The sequence below is a fragment of the Podarcis tiliguerta genome (assembly GCF_965153285.1).
Source record: "Podarcis tiliguerta genome assembly, chromosome: 5".
NCBI classification, from domain to species: Eukaryota; Metazoa; Chordata; class Lepidosauria; order Squamata; family Lacertidae; genus Podarcis; species Podarcis tiliguerta.
The window spans coordinates 41739538-41761242 of NC_139538.1; the positions used below are offsets into that span (position 1 = coordinate 41739538).

At 45.6% G+C, this 21705-nt stretch overlaps 1 protein-coding gene across 3 annotated transcripts in view; it reads left to right on the top strand.

The window, feature by feature from the left end:
• The first annotated feature begins 11974 nt into the window (after nucleotides 1-11974).
• LDB1 (LIM domain binding 1) overlaps nucleotides 11975-21705 on the top strand; it is a 61800-nt gene continuing 52069 nt past the window's right edge. For 2 of the 3 annotated variants that reach the window (XM_083443865.1, XM_083443866.1), the window contains exon 1: nucleotides 11975-12385. In XM_083443865.1, coding sequence (XP_083299991.1) covers nucleotides 12361-12385 — 25 coding nt within the window. In that variant the 5' untranslated portion in view covers nucleotides 11975-12360. The remainder of the gene's footprint in view (nucleotides 12386-21705) is intronic. The other variant, XR_014512116.1, reaches the window with a different exon arrangement.

A 21705-nucleotide genomic window follows, 5' to 3' on the forward strand; every position in this document is an offset into this window, starting at 1 on the left:
GCTTAGCTGCGGCTCTGCCAAGAAGGAAGCAGACAAGAGGCCGTGGTAATACTCCAAGCCTCAAGGGGCGAACGGGCTGAGCAGCCGGCACTCTTAGAACCACCCAGTCCAGCTGCAGCCACTTGGGCTCAGAGGATTTACTTGTTTGTTTATTATCATTTTTTGCAGTTCATACATTTCATAAATATTAACAGTATAATAGCTGTAACAACCAGAGCATCAAAGAGTGCAAAAGTGTAACATTAATTGAGTTCAGCACGTATAAATCTTAAAATATTTTCAGCGGAAGATTCCAATTCTAATCGTAGCTAATCCTTCTGTCTGTCCTCTCAAGGGGGTGTGCAACTAAAGCTATGGAGCAATAAAATGCCATTAACTGAAGCAGAAGCAGCATAAACATTTCATTGAATTACCAAATTAAAATTAAAATATATATCAACACTACAGCTTATAAAATACAGACAGCCATCTATTCTGTATGCAGAGGGTTTCAAATTTAATTTTGGACATCTGGTAGGGCTGCAAATGTCTCCGGCCTGAAGTGCTGCTGCGAGTCAGTGGTAGACATTACTGAGCTAGATGGACTTTATTCTGGTCCATAGGCCCAAAGGAGGGCTTGTGGGAGTGGTTGGGTGCAAGGTTATTAAAGAAAGATGTCAAAAATGCCAGAGTGATCAGTTCTAGGGACATATTAAAGAGAAAGGTGTAGACTTACAGAAAATCAGCCTGCAAGGTCTCCCAGCTTTTACAGATGCAGGATGGACACCACATCAAAGAGATTGCTTATCTGTGCCCAAGCAAACATTCGTGCATTTTTTATACACAAAGCAGCATACATCATTTTAGCCAGGACTTCCCATCACTTCACCTGACCAGATGAGGTTATAGGTGGCAAATACCCAAATCATACAGATAGTTCCTTTTCTGGGCTCAGAGCCCAACACCCGAAACCCATAGATAAGGATAACACCAAAGCAAGCCAATTAGCTTATATCAAAGCATGTGAATATAAACATATATGAGCTCATTGCTACAACAACTACCACTTAATTGTGGGGTTATCTTGACTACCAAGATGGTGTTGCAGAGCTTCCAGAACAGTTCAACACAGTTATTTGGTTCAACACAGACCTAAGGTCTGATTCAGCATAAGGAAGGGAACCCGAGGTATGTCACAGCCAGGTATTTCATAAGGATGGGATGACACAGAAGAGCCCTGCTAAGCTGATAAATTTTAAGGATGGGCTTCTTGAGCAGGACCTCTGCACTCTTTCTTAGGACATGGACAGGTCATAGAGGTGCAGGCAGTCCTTCAGATATACTTTTTCAAGGTTTCTGCCACTTTAAAGGCAATCACCAGCCCTTTAAATTGGGCCTGGAAACACACTGGCAACTAGTGCTACTGATACAGGATTTGGATTTCCAACCACCTTGTCCCTGCAAGCAATTTGGTGGCTATATTCTGCAACAGCTGAAACTTCTGGACCATCTTTAAAGAAAGCCCATTACAGTAAAAGGTAAAGGTAAAGGACCCCTGACAGTTAAGTCCAGTTGCAGACAACTCTGGGGTTGTGGCGCTCATCTCGCGTTACAGGTGAGGGAGCTGGCGTTTGTCTGCAGACAGTTTTTCCTTGGTCATGTGGTCAGCATGACTAAGCTGCTTCTGGCACAACAGAACACTGAAACCAGAGCAGTGCACAGAAACGCTGTTTACCTTCCCACTGGAGCAGTACCTATTTATCTACTTGCACTTTTTGGCATGCTTTCAAACTGCTAGGTTGGCAGGAGCTGGGACCAAGCAACGGGAGCTCACTCCGTCGTGGGGATTCGAACCGCCGACCTTTGATCGGCAAGCCCGAGAGGCTCTGTGGTTTAGACCACAGCGCCACCCGCGTCCCAGCTGGCTGCAGATATAAGTCCAGTCCAGTGCCAGAGTGAGGCCACATACAACAGCACTATTCTATATGTTCGTGTGCAGAAAACAGAGATAGCCTCAGTTATACACACACATTTGTTTAAAATTTAGGGTAGAGTATTGTAATGCTGCCTGATGGGAGCTACCATTAAAGAAAGTTCAGAAACTTCATTTGATATTTTTTAAAAAATATTTTTTGTTTGTTTGTTTGTTAAAAATCAGCTAGCAAGATACTAGAAGAAACAAGATGGCCTGTTTTGCTTTACCCCATTCCTAAATCAATTGTATTGGTTACCAAGTTGTTGATGGGCACCCATTTAAACTGCTGGTCTTGATTTTTACAGCAGTAAAAGGTTTGAGACCAGATTATATTGTTATAAGACTTCTGTAAGGTATCATAAATAAAATGAATGTTCATAAGTGCATGAGGTAAACACACATATATAAATACAAGTCTGAAATAGTATGGGAGAGCAATCCTGAAGCCATCTGGACACTTAATGATACCAAATATTTGCTCTGCAGAAGGAAGCATCTTGGAAAAACCTCCCCCAATAGTTCTTTTCAATTGCACACCTTTCTAATTTTGTTTTAAGGGCATATTTTGTGTATGAATAGGGTAGGCCTGTGACCTGGATTCAATAAATAAGGTATTTACCATCTCAAAAGAATGGCCCAGGCTGGCCAGGTAATGCAATCAGTGAAACATTATCAGTTATCTTAAGATCTTCCTTGTTTTCCTTCTGCTTGTTCCTTTCTCCATTCAATTTTCTCTCAGGGATAACATAAGTAGGGGATACTGAATCCCTTGATGGAGAGTTGGGCTGTAAAAGCCAACCCCATTTTTTTTCTATAACAAGATGAATTAATTACCCATACATGTAAATCTGCCTAAGCCTGGTGATTGGCCTCAGTAATGATGTACGAATTAGAGACCCAGGGTGTAAAGGTAAAGGTAAAGGGACCCCTGACCATTAGGTCCAGTCGTGGCCGACTCTGGGGTTGCGGCGCTCATCTCGCTTTATTGGCCGAGGGAGCCGGCATACAGCTTCTGGGTCATGTGGCCAGCATGACTAAGCTGCTTCTGGCGAACCAGAGCAGCGCATGGAAACGCTGTTTACCTTCCCGCCGGAGCGGTACCTATTTATCTACTTGCACTTTGACATGCTTTCAAACTGCTAGGTTGGCAGGAGCAGACACCGAGCAACGGGAGCTCACCCCGTCACGGGGATTCGAACCGCCGACCTTCTGATCGGCAAGTCCTAGGCTCTGTGGTTTAACCCACAGCACCACCTGCGTCCCTTGACCCAGGGTGTAGGTTTCTGTTTTTAAAAAAATGTTTCAATATTAATTGCATTTAGCCTTTGGCTCGAATGCATCCATGAATTATTCCTGCATGCCAGCATTTTGTGACTCTCATGCCTCCCTCCTCCGCTGCATTCCATCTCTCCTATCTGACCCTGAAAGTGGCACAAAAGGCAGGATGTTTTCCTATGTCTGTTGTGAATTAGCCCCAACATCTTCTTAGGGGTTTCAAGGAACAGATAGGGACAGGAATGTCAACAACCCTGGCAAAGGCTGGGTTGCTAAGGAAACAGTGATAAAGTAGCACATTTGAGACCCAAATGGCCTGAGCAGTTAGGAGCACCCAAAAGTAATTGTGGAGGTGAAGTTACCTGTATGGAGCCATGTGTGTTTTCTTTCTCATGATCTGTAAACTTTCTTGATGTATGCAGAAGACTGTTTGATGTTGTATGATGCTTTGTGTGCTGTGTTTGAACTACTGTATATAAGTTTTGTTCTGATTTGTCTCTGGGCAGCCTTTTTTGAACTGGTTCTGCTGAGTAACTGATTGGCAAGACTGTGCTATTGCAATAGTAAATGAACCAGGTCCCTAACTGAATATGCTGACACTTGCTGTAATTCTTTTGGTTCTGTGTTTTATTTAAAAGGTGCTCCCTCACCTGGGTAACAAACAGGTGGTGTAGAAACCAAATTCGTACCACAGTAATCACACTCTGTGGCTCAAAATTGGGAAGACTGGCAGGCACCAGAGATAACGCTGTTTCAGGGGTGGTTCTGCTGCAACCAAGAGCCGCACAAACAGGAGGCAGAGATGTGAGAGGGCATCAGCGGAAGAAGGGAAGGAAAGAGGGATAGAGGCCAGTGTTACCTGTGACACCCCTGACCATCATTCAAGGCACCCCAGGGTGCCACAGCACACTGGTTGAAAACTATTGATATATATTGATATATTGATATATGGTGTGAACACATGCAAGAGAGTGGATTGGTGCATGTGTTCAGAATAACTCTCCTGCAATTAGTTTGCAGCAGAAGTGAAAAACTCCCTGTGTATCATATACCGTAGGTAAAGACTCTGGTTGTAAAATTTTACACTTGCTTCTAAAGGAAGCTCCAGAGCACAAGAAGAACAGTTTTTTTCAGCCCTAAAATGCCTGGGTGAACAGGATGCAGCTCACCTTAGGCAGCTGCTGCTTGGGCGGAATGCCAGCTACCCACATGCTTCAGATTTTTTCATAATTCAGCCTATGAGTGGCACATTTGCACTTTCTGCCCAGACATGGCTATAGGACTGAGGAACTGTTGATTGGCATTGGGGCACCAGGAGGAGAATCTTAGAGTGCACAAAACCACTGTAGGGAGCCGGATGCCTTGTGATGGCATGATGACTTTGCAAGATTTAGAGGAGGTTACCCCGAAATGACCCAGCTACGAAAACGCCCTTATTCCATGTGCTGTCATATACTGCTCACCATGGAAAATACTTGCCTACAAGGCTTCTATTGCCTTTTGGGAATTCACTCTTGACAGGTGTGTGCATATGTGAGATGTTTGGACACAGCAGGTTCCCGTATAAAAAAGCCCTGAATAAAACCTACTTCTTCCCTTAACCCCAAGTAACATGACACATAGACAGAAACAGGGATTTAACTTTCAACATGTCCTTGACATGGACAATGCGAAATAGCCTCAATGACCTTGGGATGACACTGGATTGTAAGACCGTGGTGGGTTGGGGTGTGTGGGATGAAGCATACAGTTAGCTTAGTGCTACAGCTGGGCATAATACAATGAATGAAAGAAAGAAAGGAGTGTTATCAGTAGTTTGGTTGAGATTCCTACATATTTGGTTGGACTAGATGACCCTCAGGGTCCCAACTCTACAGTTCTACCTGCCACTGCCAGCCTGCTGTGCACATTCCCACCCCACTCCACCCCTTTCCCCTCATTCAGCGAACCAGGGCTTTCCCAGAACACCTCCAGTCACCCCAGTCAGCCTGCAGAGGAGGAGTCGGGTGGGAGCAGCATTTTCAGTTTTGCTTCAAGTGGGGAAAACATCCCAGCCAACTTCCCATCCCTGGACCTGATTAATTCCCCCTCACTAGGGACTGGAGCTGTGTCCGGCACCAAGGGAATGGTTCTACAAACTAGTTAATCAAGACAACATGGTTAACATAAGCTTTCCTTCTAATTAAAACACATGGTTTGGGGAGGGGCGATTGAAGTCAAAAGTGGACAAACTGAAAGAGAATCACAGCAATCCTCTTTACAAATAAGCTACCAGTCTCTCCAAAGTTTGACCTGGTAAGTAAAAAAAAAAGTACTGTATGTTATTCAGGAGAATGGGAGCAGTTGGGTGGCCATGTGGAATCTAGAAGGTCTCTTAAGTGATTTCTCCATAGATGCCTTCCTGACTCTCTCTCTTCATATGGCTCCTGGCATCTTCTCCTGCCCTCCCTGCCTGCCAGCCTCAGTAGATTTCCCCCTAGCCTCCTCTTTAAGAATACTAATATTAAAATACTATTTTCTATTGCACACACATGTTCAAGGCAAGGAAGCTGGCACTGCCCTAAATTTCGGAGTCTGAAACCAAAAGCCATGAGCCCAAAGACTTGGTTCCTGCATCAGTAGCCTCATTAATTTTTGTAAGGCATCTTAAATTGTTCTGAATATTCTCAGGAAATTACATTGAAAAGGAATGATACTGAATAAAGTTGCAACTTCCTAACTGGAAGACACTACATCTATTGAGCAATGTGGCTATTATTTTAAAGTTTCTGTTTTGGATAAATATTCAAGTTTCACCTCTTAGCTCCGTTGCCTGCTACAGTTTAGTGGTACTGTTTTATTGATGTCAGACTGTATATTTTAAAGGCTTTTAATTATACTTCATCTGTTTGTATTGACAGAAATATATGACAACTCTTTTCCATTTGCACTGGCTAGAATGAGCATCAGAATGTGAAGTTTCTTGTCATTATCAGATTTTATTAGTAAGTGCTCCCTTCTTTTTGTGAATGTGTTCTGTATCCTTTCAGTATTACAGTGGTACCTTGGTTTAAGTACTTAATTTGTTCCGGAGGTCCGTTCTTAACCTGAAACTGTTCTTAACCTGAAGCACCACTTTATCTAATGGCCACGCCGCGGGAGCACGATTTCTGTTCTCATCCTGAAGCAAAGTTCTTAATCTGAAGCACTATTTCTGGGTTAGCAGAGTCTGTAACCTGAAGCGTATGTAACCTGAAGCGTATGTAACCCGAGGTACCACTGTACTTCCTTTCTCTTTGTTCTTTTAGATTAAACATCTAGGAACAGGTTATCTAATATCCTTTGGAAGACTTCTAGTAGTAATGATCACTGCCACCATTATCGTAAATAATTATCAAAATACAAATTGCTTTTAGGCTAGAGGGTCAGTGTCTTTCAGAGCACCAACATTGAAAGCCAGGGTCTCTTCTCTTCCATCCTCAGCTTTTGCCTCATTCTGATCAACACATGTGAAAATTTAAATAAATCTGCAGCACCCTTTGCTCTCTTTTTGGTGATAATTAAGTGACCACTTATCCCCACCCTATCTCCTCTAGTTTTGTTTAATGTCATTCTCTTGCAATAAAAAGAATAAATCAATCTGAATGTACATTTTGCTAACAGCCTGCCTCTTGTAAGAGGTTTTCAGGAAGCAGGTTTGCTTTTCATATCCCTTCCCCAACTCCATATCTGTGAAGTCTTTTTATGTGCTCCATATCTGTAAAGTCCTTGCTGCTAGGTAAAAGCTAATTTATTAAAGAGCTTGGCCATCTGTTAAGAGATCAGATTGTCCCAACCCTCTGGAGAACTGTTAAATAATTTTAAGGTGTACACACATAGTGGGCCATATTCTACAGAAAACCAATCCTTCACCCTTCAAAATTAGGAAATATTTCCCTGAAAAAATAGGCACTTTACTTTAGCACACTGGACAATCCCAAATCCATATTGTTTTTCCTAATGACCCCAAATATTTCCTCACCAGAAGGAAGTATATTTGAAAAAAACCTCACCCAATAGTTCTTTTCACTTACAAATCCTTTAAATCATATTATGTATATGAATAGGGTAGGTCTGTGACCTGGATTCGGGAACTAAGGTATTTACCATCTCAAAATAATGGCCCAGGCTGGCCAGGTAATGTAATCAGTAAAATATTATCAAGTATCTTGATAGACAGGAGACAAGTCACACTCTCAAATTTCTGTTGTAGACCTCTTTTGGTGGCAAGTGTATGAAGCTTTTTGGGTGCCTCCTGGCTAAGGGGCTGGGTAGTTTCTAAAGCCTTTAAAAGCTATTGGACACCTTTGTTCTGGGTCCTCACCACCTACCAAAGGGGGCGAATAATTCTGTTGCAACAGGTAAATAAAGATCTGCCTTGCTTTCACTGCCTCCTGCCTCCATCCATCCTTCTCTGACTGATAGGGGACAAGTGGAGTCCCTTGATGGAGAGTTGAGCTGTTAAAGGCAGCCTCAGATTTTTCTATAACAGAATGTTGTGCTTCTCAATAAAATAGATGTTGGTTATCCCTGGATAACTGGGGATGTCATCTGCAGGCACATGCATGCCCACAGGCCAAGTGTTGGCAACACTCCTCTAACCACTACCCTTGCTTGTTCTCATGGTTCCCATTGCTGGGAAGTTATTAAAATAAATGGTAAGTTTGTGGATTTGTATACACCTAAAGGAAAGGAAAGTATGGTGAATAAAAATGATGTAAAACCTGATTCCCACCCACTCCTTTATAGCAATCACACAAAACTATTCCACCCTACCTTTGGGGGGTAAACTGTGTCAAGAGATATCAGTGAACACCATGAATTCACCTAGTTTCTTCTTCTTCTTCTTCTTCACTGATTGCATGACATCTTCCTAAGCAGAAAATTTGAGAATTCTGCCATCACACATAGGTGCACCATCAGTTCAACTTAATAATTAATCAAAGAGTAGATATTTAATTTTTATATAAAGCTGGGGGGAAAATAAGCTAGGTTTGTAAAGAGTTCCTTCTGAAGTGGCATGAATGAAAAGAAAGGACCAGGAAAACCTATGGTGAAACTAGGGAAAAAGGCAATTAAAAGCTGCACAAATCTGGTAATGCAGATAATACCAATACGTATAAAGAGATGCTGTCAAAATTTAGATTTCTGTATTTTAAAAGTACAGCTAAGAAGAAATACAGTGGTACCTCGGGTTAAGTACTTAATTCGTTCCAGAGGTCCATTCTTAATCTGAAACTGTTCTTAACCTGAAGCACCACTTTAGCTAATGGGGCCTCCTGCTGCCGCCACGCCGCCGGAGCACAATTTCTGTTCTTATCCTGAAGCAAAGTTCTTAACCTGAAGCACTATTTCTGGGTTAGTAGAGTGTGTAACCTGAAGCATATATAACCTGAAGCATATGTAACCTGAGGTACCACTGTACTGCCATGTACTAATTAGAAATAACCTGTTTTTTTACCCTAGTACACATTGACACATTGCTGGAATTGGGCTGTGGGGAGCAGTGTGGAGATGACCAAATGAGCACATGCTGTTTGTGGCCCAATATAATGTACTCAGTGCATACAAGCAAGCTGAGGCAGGCTCTGCTTTCCTGTATCTTAAAAGCAGACTTCAAAGTATCCAGCAGGGAGTTAATATTGATTGTGTTATTGTGTATTATCTACGTGCAGTCTTGACATGGTCAGAAGTGGTTTAACAGGCTTAATTTCTAAAGATAAATTGCTGTGGTCCAAACCACTGAGCCTAGGGCTTGCTGATCGGAAGGTTGGCGGTTCGAATCCCCATGAAGGGGTGAGCTCCCATTGTTCGGTCCCTGCTCCTGCCCACCTAGCAGTTTGAAACCACATCAAAGTGCAAGTAGATAAATAAATACCGCTCCTGCAGGAAGGTAAATGGCATTTCCATGTGCTGCTCTGGTTTGCCAGAAGCGGCTTAGTCATGCTGGCCACATGACCCGGAAGCTGACTGCGGACAAACGCCAGCTCCCTCGGCTTATGGAGCAAGATGAGTGCCGCAACCCCAGAGTCGTCCGCGACTGGACCTAACGGACAAGGATACCTTTACCTTTAAGCATGCCTGAGAGCCATATGATATCTACTAGAAGTTTTGCCCCATTATGGGTGGTATTCAGCTAGGTTTTACTCAGAAGAGGCCCACTGAAATTAATTGGACACTCCTGTAGTACAATGAGTCAGTGTGTTTGGCTGTTAACCAAAAAGGTTGGTGGTTCCAGCCCACCCAGGGATAGCTGCGGGCAGAATTCCTATATTGCAGGGGGTTGGACTGGATGACCCTCGGTGTCCCTTCCAATTCTACAGTTCCAAGTTAGGCCCATTAATTTCAGCTGAGTCTACTCAGAGTACAGTACAACATAGTTGAATGCCACCCTATGCTTATATTTGTGGAGCGCTGTTGATTGTTCTTTAGTGCCAAGAGAAATTAATTGAGTACTGTATATAACAAGAGTTTTACTCAGAATAAAAGGTAAAGGTAAAGGGACCCCTGACCATTAGGTCCAGTCGTGACTGACTCTGGGGTTGCGGCGCTCATCTTGCTTTATTGGCCGAGAGAGCTGGCGTACAGCTTTGGGGTCATGACTAAGCTGCTTCTGGCGAACCAGAGCAGCGCACGGAAACGCTGTCTACCTTCCCGCTGGAACAGTACCTATTTATTTACTTGCACTTTGACGTGCTTTCAAACTGCTAGGTTGGCAGAAGCAGGGACCGAGCAACGGGAGCTCACCCTGTCGCAGGGATTTGAACCGCCGACCTTCTGATTGGCAAGTCCTAGGCTCTGTGGTTTAACCCACAGCGCCACTGGTGTCCCTTTTTACTCAGAATAGTTCCACTAAAATTCATGAACATGGCTAAGCTAGGTCCATTAATTGCTATTATTTATTTTTAACTTAATTGTCCCAAGACAGAGTCATTGCGTTTAAAAAGACATTGGAGATCAAATTCTGCTCTCTGTTTTTTGTGGTCTGTTTCTCTTGATCCATTTAAGATGTGATAAGGGTACTCATATAAATTATGCAGAGGACCAAAAGTTGTAAGAGGTTGAGGCTGCAAATATAAGTCTAATTCTTCAAGTAACCAATATGAAAATCAAATTAATATGTATTAAAATAAATTAAAACTGAACTTATTATTTATAACTGAATGAGAGTCAGCGTAGTACAGTATAGTGGTCACTTTGATTAGAACTGGAGAGACTCACGTTGAAATCTTCACTCAGCTGTGAAGCTCACTGAGAATACTGTATAGGGCTATTTCAGTCTAACCTACCTCCCAGGGTTGTTGTAAGGATAGCAAAGTATGCTGCTTTGTCCGTGAAGGAAAATGGGTTATAAATGAGGCAAATAATTTGAAGAACTGGATTGTAAATTGCAGTAGGAAATTCAACAAGAATACAGTATAAATACAATATAGGAAAAGACTGGCTAGGCAATAGATAAAGAATACAGGCATTACAGCAGATCACAAACTACTGTACATTATAGGAGGCACTGTCATAAAAAGGCGAAAGCCATTTTGTGTTGCCTTAGTAGAAACACTATAGCCAAGACACAGTATTAGTCCTGCTCTGCTTAACACTGATTAGGTCTCAGCAGAGAGAAATATGTAAAAATTTGACTGCTTAATGCTGAATATGATGCAAAGGAAAAAAAATGGAAGATTCAGGAAAGAGCACCAGAAACATGATAGATATATAGGAATTTTGAAGGGGCATCTCATATTTATCTTGTACAGGGAAAAACATATGGAGGTTTCAGACAATGAGTGCTATTCCTGAGCAATTGCCTCTGGAACAATTTTTTAATTTTAATTTTTCACAAAGATTGCTTTTAAAGTAGGAGGATGTGGTTTTTCTTTGATAATAAAGAACAAGATGCCATGCTTGTAACTTGTGGGAAGAACCATTTAGGTTGCATTTTCCATCCAGGAGTAATTACTTTGGAATACAGGTAAAGGGAGGGGAGGGAATTTTGTGTTGCTTGGTTTGGTTTTTTGATGTGGCAGATCTAACCCAGACTCAGCTCTGAAACGTATTTGCAAACACCAGGGCTTAGTGAGTCCTGGGAAATGTAAAGTAACGATACAAGAAAAGTGTCCCCGCTGAGCATTGCAGAGTGCCTTTCCTTCTTCGCCACTGAGTCATCGTGGCCGGTCCCCACACACCTCATTAGCAGGCCTTGCAGGGTAGGTGGCAGGCAGGCTTTGCAGCAAGCGAAACTACACAGGGCATCCAGGGCAGGGCAATGGAGACAAATGGTTTGAGAAATCGGGGAACGTGGGGAGGATCGGTGCAAGAGGCTGGGCCATCTGCAGCAGGGATTTGGTCGGCGAATGAATCCTGCCTCGGTGCAAGGGGAGAGAGGGAATCGACGGCTCCCGAGGATCCTTCTGATTTTGGAACGATTCAGCCCCAGCCACAAGTTCGCGCCTAAGCAAGATGCACGCAACGCACGTGATCCCGTGCTTTTGCACCCCCGGCGCGCACACATGTATATGCACGCTTGCAAAACATGCCAGCACATGCCACCACACGAGAATACACAGAGAGAGGCGAGCGCGCAGACTAATGCGCGCGCCTGCCTCGGCTCCCCTCCCCTCCCCGCGCGAGCCCGCCCAGGGTGGCTGCTGTGGCAGAGATTGGTGTGTTTTTCCCCATCTGCGTCACATGGCTGCCCCTCCCCCCCGCCCGCCTGCCCCTCCCCTCCCTGTCGCGGCTCGGCGCTCGGCTCAGGTCACTTTGACAAGCTCGCGCTCGCTCTCCTCCCCCTCCGCCGCGCAATTAGCATATTAATCAGCCCCCGGGATCGGGATTCGGAGCCGATCGGAGCGCCTCGTCTACGCGCACGGCGAGGCCGGAACGCAGCGTAGCCCAGCCCTGGACTCGCCGAGAGACGCGGGATCGGGCTGCTGCTGTTGCTGCTGCCGCCGCCGCTCCGCTTGCTGCGGCTGCTGCGCTTCCCGGCGGGGAGGCCCCGCGATCGGGGGGCGGCCTTGCCCGAGGGCTCGGCCAGGGTCTCTCTCAGGGCGGCGGATGCCAGGGCCCCGCCGAGCGGGCACGTCGCACCTCCCCTGCGCCAGGCCGGGCATGTGAAGATGTCAGTGGGCTGTGCGTGCCCAGGTGAGTGCGAGCGCTCGGGGAAGCAGGGCGAGGGGAGAGAGGAGGGAGCGGTGGGGCGTACATCCTTCTCGAAGCCTGGGGGAAGCGCCTGCCTCCCTGCCCCTGCCCGGGCCCCTCTGCAACCAGACGGAAAACAACCCCGCAGAAACCTCCTCCTCCCTCCCCTCCCCTCCCAAGCAGGGGGAGCAGTTTTGGGGATGGCGGGGTTTCAGCCGAGCATGAGGTGGGGGAACCTGGCGTTGGCTCGGGATCTGTGTGTGCGCGCGCGCGTTTGCGGTAGGGCATTTTGCTTGCCACTAGTATAGCTGGTATCTAGCCAGAGAGTGGGGGGCGGGGGGGGGGCTTGCGCGGTGTGCCCAGCGCTGAGGTGAATGCCTGTTGGAGTTGCTCCTGTGATGGGGGAGGGTCTCCGGGCTGGGAGTGGGGCACTGTGCAGTTAAGAGGAATGCTGGGAATGGGGGGGGGTCGGGCTAGGATAGCTAGATCAACATTACAAAAATAGTTGTGGGAGGGACCTGTGCTCTGTGACAGCAGTGGCTGCGGGGGTACTGCTCTCCAGGGGTGTTCGGTTGTGGGGCGGAGGGTCGTCCTGTGGGGGTTGTATTCAGCAGTGGGGTGCCGATTATCCTCAAGGGATGTTGCTTTGCAGCGCGCGAAGGTGTGCGCTTCTTCCGCCTCTACAGGGTTCTGTGCAAACGTCTCTTCCGTTTTTAGGATCACTAATTCCAGTAATTCATAGCCTGACAGTGCTCAAGGATGTGGTTTATTGGGGTTCACTCCAGTCTGGTGAGGTTAAGCATTGCCTCCAGAGTTGCTGTGGTTGTGACCACTTCTGGCTTGACTTGTGCGTCCCAAGAAGGGGGTTGAGGAAGTTGCTATTTTGGGGGGACGGGGACGGACTGACTATTGCCCTGCAACTGCTCTTTTTGGAGAAACTGTTGAGACTACATGGTTGTTGGGTCTCTCCTCTTTGCTAAGTGCTTTTGAGTTGGATTAGGGGAAGAGGAGAACTAGCTGGCTCATTAACATAGATTTTTATTGGTTTTAATTTTTGTATTATATTGCAAGTTGCTTTGAGTTTGCATTCCCTTTTTAAAAAAAAATCAACCAACAAGTTTAATAAATAAATAAATTGATCTAGCTGGCAGGCGTTCAGCTCTGTGCCAACATGGGTCTTACTGTGCTATCAGAGTGAAAATTTCCTGATAAGCCTGGGAGTTACTCCAGAACTAGAGAGTTTTGTAAATTCTGGGTGCTCCTCAATATAGTATTATGCCCCACAACCATTGCTCCAGAGCTTTTAAAACACTTGCACATAAGTTGCCATAGTTATGAAATGTGAAGCCAAGCAGGGACCCATCCCATGAGTGTTTGGTAAAAGACAGGTGCCAGTCAGGAAGGCTAAGATCTGGGACTGGGTGTGTCTGATAACTGAGGAATGCATTAAGTATTCAAGACTGCTGCTAAGAGGGAGCTGATGGCCATCCTCCATAAAGCATCAAGGATGGGTACTGATTCTCTGCAGACTCTCTGTTCCATTATCAGAACTCTTTGTCTAATGTTATCTCTCTAAATGCCATGAGTGGTGGGGTGGGGTCAAACAGCTTCCCCAGTAGGTTTTCTTCAAAGATGTGTTTGACATGACCATGCTCAACTCCCTTTCCAGCCCCTTTCCTTTTGGAACAATTGCTGCCCGTGGCTCCTCTTCTGCTTCAGCAGCCTGTGACACAATCAAGCAGATTGTGTGGGCGTCACTGAAAAGTTAGGCTGCTTTCAGTAGGGAGCCTGCTGTGCTGCACCCACACAGCCCATGGTTTTTTGGGGAAAACCCTTCACAGCAGAGGCCTAATTTGCCAGAGAGGCTTCACTAATGACCTCCCATAACTGACAGGGAAGTGGCTTGACTGTCTGAGAATTTATACCTCACTCTTAGAGGGGCACTGCACCCCACACTGAGGTAATGCTAGTGGCCAGGTAATGTCCAACTGCTCCATCTCCCAGTGACACACCAGCCTGACCCAGATTTCCTGAGTGTGGGTCAATTTCCTCCAGTGGGCATGGGCCATTACTGTACTCCCAGCACACAGGAGCCTCCGCCTAATCTGACATTGGATCCCTGAGACCCTAACCTCTCAGATTCCCTCATTAGCCCCTACCTGTTGTCTGCTTGAATCTACTTCCCTGGCTTGCAGCAATCTCTGTTTCTAAACAACCCCCCTTCCCTTCCACTTCCCTTCCCCCACAACCTCCTCCTCCATCTCCCGCTGGAAGCTGCCAGAGCAGCGGCTGCTTCCTCAAGCAGAAAGTCACGTGTTCTCCCTCCAAAGCCAGGCCAAACATTTAAAGCACCAGGCACAGCGTGGGTTTCTTCTCCCTCTCCTCCCTCCAGGCATTCCTCCTTATCTAGCCCTGCATTGGCCCTTCCCGTCTGCTGGCCAATACAAGTGGGGTGGGGTGGGGGGCAGCCAGGGTACTCCATGTCCCAAGGAGCCTGCAATCTGCCTATAAAAAAAACAGGTCTGCTGCTGCTGCATAATGCCTGGCTTTTCATAGAGGATCTTGCATTAAGCGAGATGAAGATTGATCCTCTCTGCATCCTTAGCTACATGGCACTCCTGTTTTCTTTCACATTCAAGGTTGGACCTGTGTGTACCAAGGGGCTTGTTAAAATCCCAGCTCCCCAAGGTGTGCACACGACAACAAATGCTGTCTTGTAGCCATGTCTTGTCCCAGGTGTTTATAGATAGTATCTTGCAAATGGCCTGGGGTTCAGAAGGCCCCGTAGGAGAACCAAGTCCCCCTGCTAGAATGGGCGCTGGCTATTTCCAATGGCTGCAGAGTCCGTGCATGTGCATCTTTTTTCATGCTGCAACTCTAGTTTTCCCCATGATTTTGCTCCTAGGAGCCCATAACAGACTGTTTATCGGAATATAGAACAAACAAGCTCTGGTTCTGGCCTCCTGCCAGCTCGAAACATTTAATGAGCCTCTCGTGTGGCTGCTCTTATGGAGGGGGGGCTGCATTAACTTGGAGGAGTTTCCAGCTGCGGGTATATTTGCCTTTAAAGGGGAAGCCATGGCATTTGTAAGTTACAACAAAAGGGTTGCCTCTATAGGGCATTTCTCCATGTGGTGTAGCTCTGTATTCCTTCCATTTTCTCTAGGACAGAAAGCAAGACTAGTGCCTCACACGCATCCTGTAGACCAGAGGGAAATATCTGATTCCAGTGTGCTTACTGAGTCTCTTGCCTTGCACCAATCCTTCCATGCCTTTCTCCAAATTCCTCCAATTTCCCAGAAGCAGACATCCTTCTTGATTATTTTTTTTTAAAGTAGGGGGTGGCTATAAAACGCGTGATGCAGGAGAGCCAAAGCAGGGGTGTGTGTGTGTAATGATGATGTTGGTGCTGGGTGTGATGTCTCACTGCCACAGCTGGGCCTGCAGGGTTGTGTTACGCAGTGCGTTGTGTACCATATGTTGACTTCCATTATGAAAATTCTTGTGCGATCAGGACACCGCAGTAGTTTGTGCAAATAAATGTGCTTGTGTATATGTTATAAAGCTGTTTCCTATGAAGCTGCAATTGTTCAGATAAACAACTCTGCTTCAGAAAGGACTGGAAATGTTTAGTTTTGTAAAGGTGTTGTGGTTTCGCAGCTGAAGATTGGCTGATAAACATGAGTCCCTGGCTTCTCCGTTGGTATATGGCATGGTTCACTTGCCAACACCATTTTGATCCCACCCCCTCAAGGAGTATTTCAGGGCATCCACAAAAATAATATATTTTTGTAGTAGTGTAGTAGTGCTGGACATAGTGATACAGGGCCCTGCAGAAGCCCATTTGGCTTTCTTGGAGAGATTTCACAGTCTTTTCCTTTGTTATAGACAACAGTCACTCATTGGGTTAATAAAGAGAACCCAGAAGATGTTCCTCCCATACAATTCCTTCCCATGTTTTCTCTGCTGTTTGCTTTTTCCTTTCTTCATAAAGGCATTTATACCCCACCCTTTAGCAAAAAAAGGCCCTTGAAGCGTCTTACAAAAATCAGTACCAAGTTCTTTCTCATTGTGGTTTTTAAAAACTGGCATATGAAAATGTTCTTTTGTTTTTTTCTTTGACTTCCAGTTCAGTTGCAACACAAACATTTCAGCGGTTGCTATTGTCTCACCTGGTGCAGAAAAGTGGTCTAGAACATAGCTGGGGATAGTATGAAGTCCTGCCTTTCTGCATTGCTTGCCTTGCAGCTACCTGTTTACACTTCTTCCATTACCTGTAACACAATCCCTAATGTTATTATTTGTCCAACAGTTGGCATTAGCCTTTTTTTTTGTTTTGTTTCACTCATTAAATTTTAATTTCATTTTATTTATGGCACTTCTCAGATTTTCCAAATTTGTAAAGCGGATTGTGGGGGGTAGGATACCTGACACTGCTCACTAGTTCTGTGCCAGGGACTGGGCAGCTCGTAATGTGCCACCCACTTCCACCTTTGCTCTCGCATTCCAGGACGATAACAGTTTGGAACTACAGTGATAATCTCACTCTTAGCTGATTGCAGAAGAGCAGCGCCTCAATAGCACTAAAGAGCCATAATGAAGAAGCACATTGGGTCATTGCAATGCTATATTTGCATTTTCCCACACCTGCAAAGAATAATTTTATAAGTGGTTTTTCCGGAGATAGGAATGCAGGACATGGAACATAGGAAGCTGTTGTATATACTGAGTCAGACCATTGGTCCATCTAGCTCAGAGGTTGCACTGACTGACAATGGCTTCCTAGAATTTCAGGCAGGGAGTCTTTCCCAGCTCTACCTAGAGATGCCAGGGATTGAACCCGGGACCTTCTGGATACGAAACAGATTCTCTGCCACTGAGCTATGGTCCTTCCCATTTAAGGCAGAGGTGGAATCCTTCCCTTCCCATTACTTTCACAAGTCAATGTTACAGCTGATGGAGACTCTATTACTGATTTCTGAAGGTGACTTTGCACAAGAAAATGGGAACCAGCTGGCCAAAGACACTTGGTTAAGTGGGTTTGTTCTACAAAGGAGAGGCTACTTATATACAGTCGTACCTTGGATCTTGAACGCCTTGCGACTCAAACATTTTGGCTCCCGAATGCCGCAAACCTGGAAGTGAGTGTTCTGGTTTGCGAACGTTCTTTGGAACCCAAATGTCTGACATGGCTTCCGTGGCTTCTGATTGGCTGCAGGAGCTTCCTGCAGCCAATCGGAATCTGCGCCTTGGTTTCCAAACATTTTGTAAGTCAAACGGACTTCCGGAACAGATTCTGTTCGACTTCCGAGGTACGACTGCATAATGGCTCATATTGCCTCAGAATTATTCTCTGTTCTGAGCCCTTCATCCATCAAATGTAAGTAAATACAAATAGGTTATGATTGCTTTGTTTCCCTTCTCCTACAGAATTTAGAACAGGGGTCAGCAAACTTTTTCAGCATGGGGCTGGTCCACTGTCCCTCAGACCTTGTGGGGGGCCGGACTATATTTTGGGGGAAAAATAAAAAATGAACAAATTCCTATGCCTCACAAATAACTCAGAGATGCATTTATAATAAAAGGACACATTCTACTCATGTAAAAACACGCTTATTCCCAGACCGTCTGCGAGCTGGATTTGAGCTGGATTTAGAAGGCGACTGGGCCAGATATGGCCCCCGGGCCTTAGTTTGCCTACCCATGATTTAGAATATGCTTGAGCAAGGGAAAGGGAGAGAAGCAGTCTGTTGTGGGAGCACTATAGTGGCAGAGTGATTGGAGCTGGGGGCTCAAAAGTTCTCCCATTACCCCTGGAAGCTCTAACCAAAAGCTTCTTTGGTTTCTGAATTTTCAGCAGTCTTTCTCCGCAGTTGTGAGGACCAGAAACTTGATTTAAAAAAACAAGAACTTTATGAAAGCTGAGATGCCCAGCCCAGATACCATGCAATATTGATAGCACTAGTGTATTTGTCCTGTCAGAGCAGTTTTTCCTTAGGCATTGAATACTTCTGCCTTCACTCAAAGGGGAAGTACTGCCTAATGAAATTATGAAGTGCAATAGAGTAGTTCCTGGTTCTTCTCCATTTGAATCACCACTGAATAGTCAGGCTATTTATTAGGCTACATAGGATTTAAAGTGCTCCAGATATCCAAATGGCCTCAGAGCACATGAACAGACCCTGATTCCATGACTGCTGGCTGACTGGAGATTGTCACAAACCATGTGGCCAGTGTTAGAAACTGGGATAGAAACGGCGCCTGGGTTGTGGGCACCTAAACAGAATATCTAGTGTGGCCATTTGGTGGTGGGGAAGAGTCGGCAACGCTTTTTATTTATTATTTTGATAAGCATGAACTAATTCACATAAGTGACATATTGTTAATATCATATTTTTAACAGAAATTGTTAATACATGTTTAATTTGGTGTTTACAATAAAAATATTGGTACTATACTTCAGTTTTCAAAATGCTACTCTTTATTACTAAACTCCTTGACATATTGTCTATCCTTAAGCTTAACATATACTTTGAGCCTTCAAAGCACATACATTTCAGTAATCCTTGAGTTTCAGCCAGGCGCAAAAAATGGCACCCAGATTTTTGAGGTGCTTGCAAATGGAGAATCTTTAGATGCAAAATGCACCTGGTGCCCTGCTAATCTCAAACCCTGCATGCAGCCAGGAATGGCTTCTGTTGGGTTTGTGTGTGTGAAAAAGAAGGGTGGCGGAGGCTGTTCAATAGATATTTGAAATTCCTCCTTTCTTATGGGGTTATTTAGTACTGTGAATACTTCCCACAAATATCTGTTGCTGCTGAAGAGTCTGGGAATTTGCTTCATGCTAACTTTCTGCCCCTCTAATCCAGGGTCCACAGCTAACAATCCCAAAGACCCCATATTACCTTTAGGCTACTGTCAGATGCTTTCCATGAAGATCAAGGTGCTACTAAGTATAAACAATAGGCAGATGTTGCCTCTGACTCCCAAGGGATTATTGCTGAAGGACATTCTCTTGTGCAATTCACCACAATATTTAGAATTGGAAAGCCTTCTCTTAACCCTTTGGAGTAACTGGTCAGGGATGCTTGCATGGCAAATGGAGAAGTTCGTTGTGAGTTGAAGAAACAGGGCAGGTACCACATGGTGGCTTCAAGGACATTAAGTATAAGATGGAAGAGGCATCAGTGGTGCTCCTCACTGGAGCGAAATACACTGCTGGCCAGAATGAGAGTATTTTAGTAGCATTATAGCAGCAGGAAATTGGGTCCTTTTAGTAAACACTTGTAGAAAGACTAATCTTGCTTGTGCCAAGAAAGAGGTGGCAATGGACATTCCCAGTGGGGAGAGGAAACCACTGCAGTAGCAACTTTGTAGTCACAACCTGGAATTTAATGTACAGTAGATAGAAACACAGTTGTGTGTTGATTACATGGAGATAAGGCCAGAATGCAGGTACATTCTCTCTGTCTCTGTCTGCCTTTCTGTCTCTCTCACAGAGAGAGTCTTTCTCTTTCCCAAGCTTTTGAGCAGCTCTTGATCTCTGCATGCACTTGAAAACTCCATCCTTTGCAAAGAGAAAGACATGTTTCACTCGGGTAGCATTCCTATGGCAATCTCTAATATGGAAAATGTGGGTGTAGCCAAACAAAGAATCAAAAGTATTCGTGGGATCTGTTAGGTCCAGATGGGTCTGTGATTGTCCATCTGCTCCAAGATACATAATCAACAGAGGAAGCCACTTTACACTGAAGCAGACCACTGGTTCCTCTAACTCAGCATTGCCTACCCTGATTGGTAGCTGTCCTCCTGGGTTGCAGGCAGGGGACATTCCTAACCATTCACAGAGATGCCTGGGACCTTTTGCATGCTCTATTATGAACCATGGTCCTTCCCTCGACATGGCTAGGGCTGTATGATTAATTCTGTTGTAGAGTAACCAGGAACTGGAAAATTCTACATAATTCATGGATGTGAAAGAACCTAGGAGATCCATGAAGCAAATCCTGTGGAAATTGTGGAGCCTCCAAACAGGATGCCAGATGTGACTTCATGAGGCTGGAAAGAGAATACTGAACTAGACTTCAGCTAATGATGCTACTGCAGTTCCAGTTTGTCTCAGCAGTGGATGCTGGAAAGAGATGACAGGATGCATAGCAATCAGAGGGAACTTTCTTATTGTCCAAGCTAGGAAGGGGTGGAAGATGCTGGTAGGGATTGTTTTCAGATGAAGATAGGAAGTTCTAGGCAGGGCTGTTGCTGCACCTGGATGCAATAAGGGTTGGCGGTGAGAAGCAGTAGTGAGAGATTGCTTGATGGAGCCCGTGGGTGCTGAGTGGGGGCAGGAGCAGCGGATGCCTGGTGGGGGGCGAGTGAGCTGCTGTGTCATACTGGGCCATGATTGGTGCTTTCCCTGTGTGCACTCAGAACTGAAGCAGGAGTTAATTGGGAGCTGTCACATGCTGGGTGCATGTGAGCCCTTGCCAGCCACGCTGCGGCATCTAGCTCTGCTCTGCCGCTCGGCTGCCCAGGGAATTCTCCAGCCAACCAGCTCTGAGACAAACACAAAGAAACCTCCGTGCTGCCAGCCTGGGGGCACACACTGCGCAGCCTGGGCATGCACCAGCCTTGGGAATAGGGAGGGGGCAGGCAGGGCCTTGGAGGGAGAACTGCAGGGGGCAGGATATGCTTCCTACTGGGGCAGGCTGGGGCTGGAGTGAAATTGGAATTCCCCTCCACCACCCGGCCAGCCCTCTTGCCGTCATTCAGACATTGCTTTCAGCAGGAAGAGCCTGCGTCTAAACTCGCTCGCAGCTCCCTTCACAATCAAGCCATCTGCCCTGCATGTTTTGAGAGAGGAACTTTCCTAATGCATGCGCTCTTCCTCCACAGTCTGTAAGATGGAGCTTTTTTCTTGCAATAGCTGGGGAGGAATTACATGTCATGCACAACTGCACATAACAAAACACTATTAGGGTAAAGTAGTTTCAGGAGGGAGGCTGGTTCCAGAGAAGAGGCAGGGAGGCACGAGGAGGCAGTGGGTGCTTAACCCTTCTCCCAGCTGTCATTTTTCTGTTTCAGCTTCTGCCTGCCCCCCCCCCCTGCCACTATTCCTATGGGCTTCCAGACACATGTTTGCAAGGGTGATCTTGCTTTTGGACCAATGTGGGGCAGCAGCAGGTCAGGGGAGATGCATGCAGACACTCCACCATCCCAGTGCTCCAGTTTGCCTGCCCACCCCTGAAGGTGCTTTGCTCATGAAGTTTTGTTATGCATTTTTGGGGGGGGAGGGCAACGTGTATCTCTACCCTTGCAGATGACGT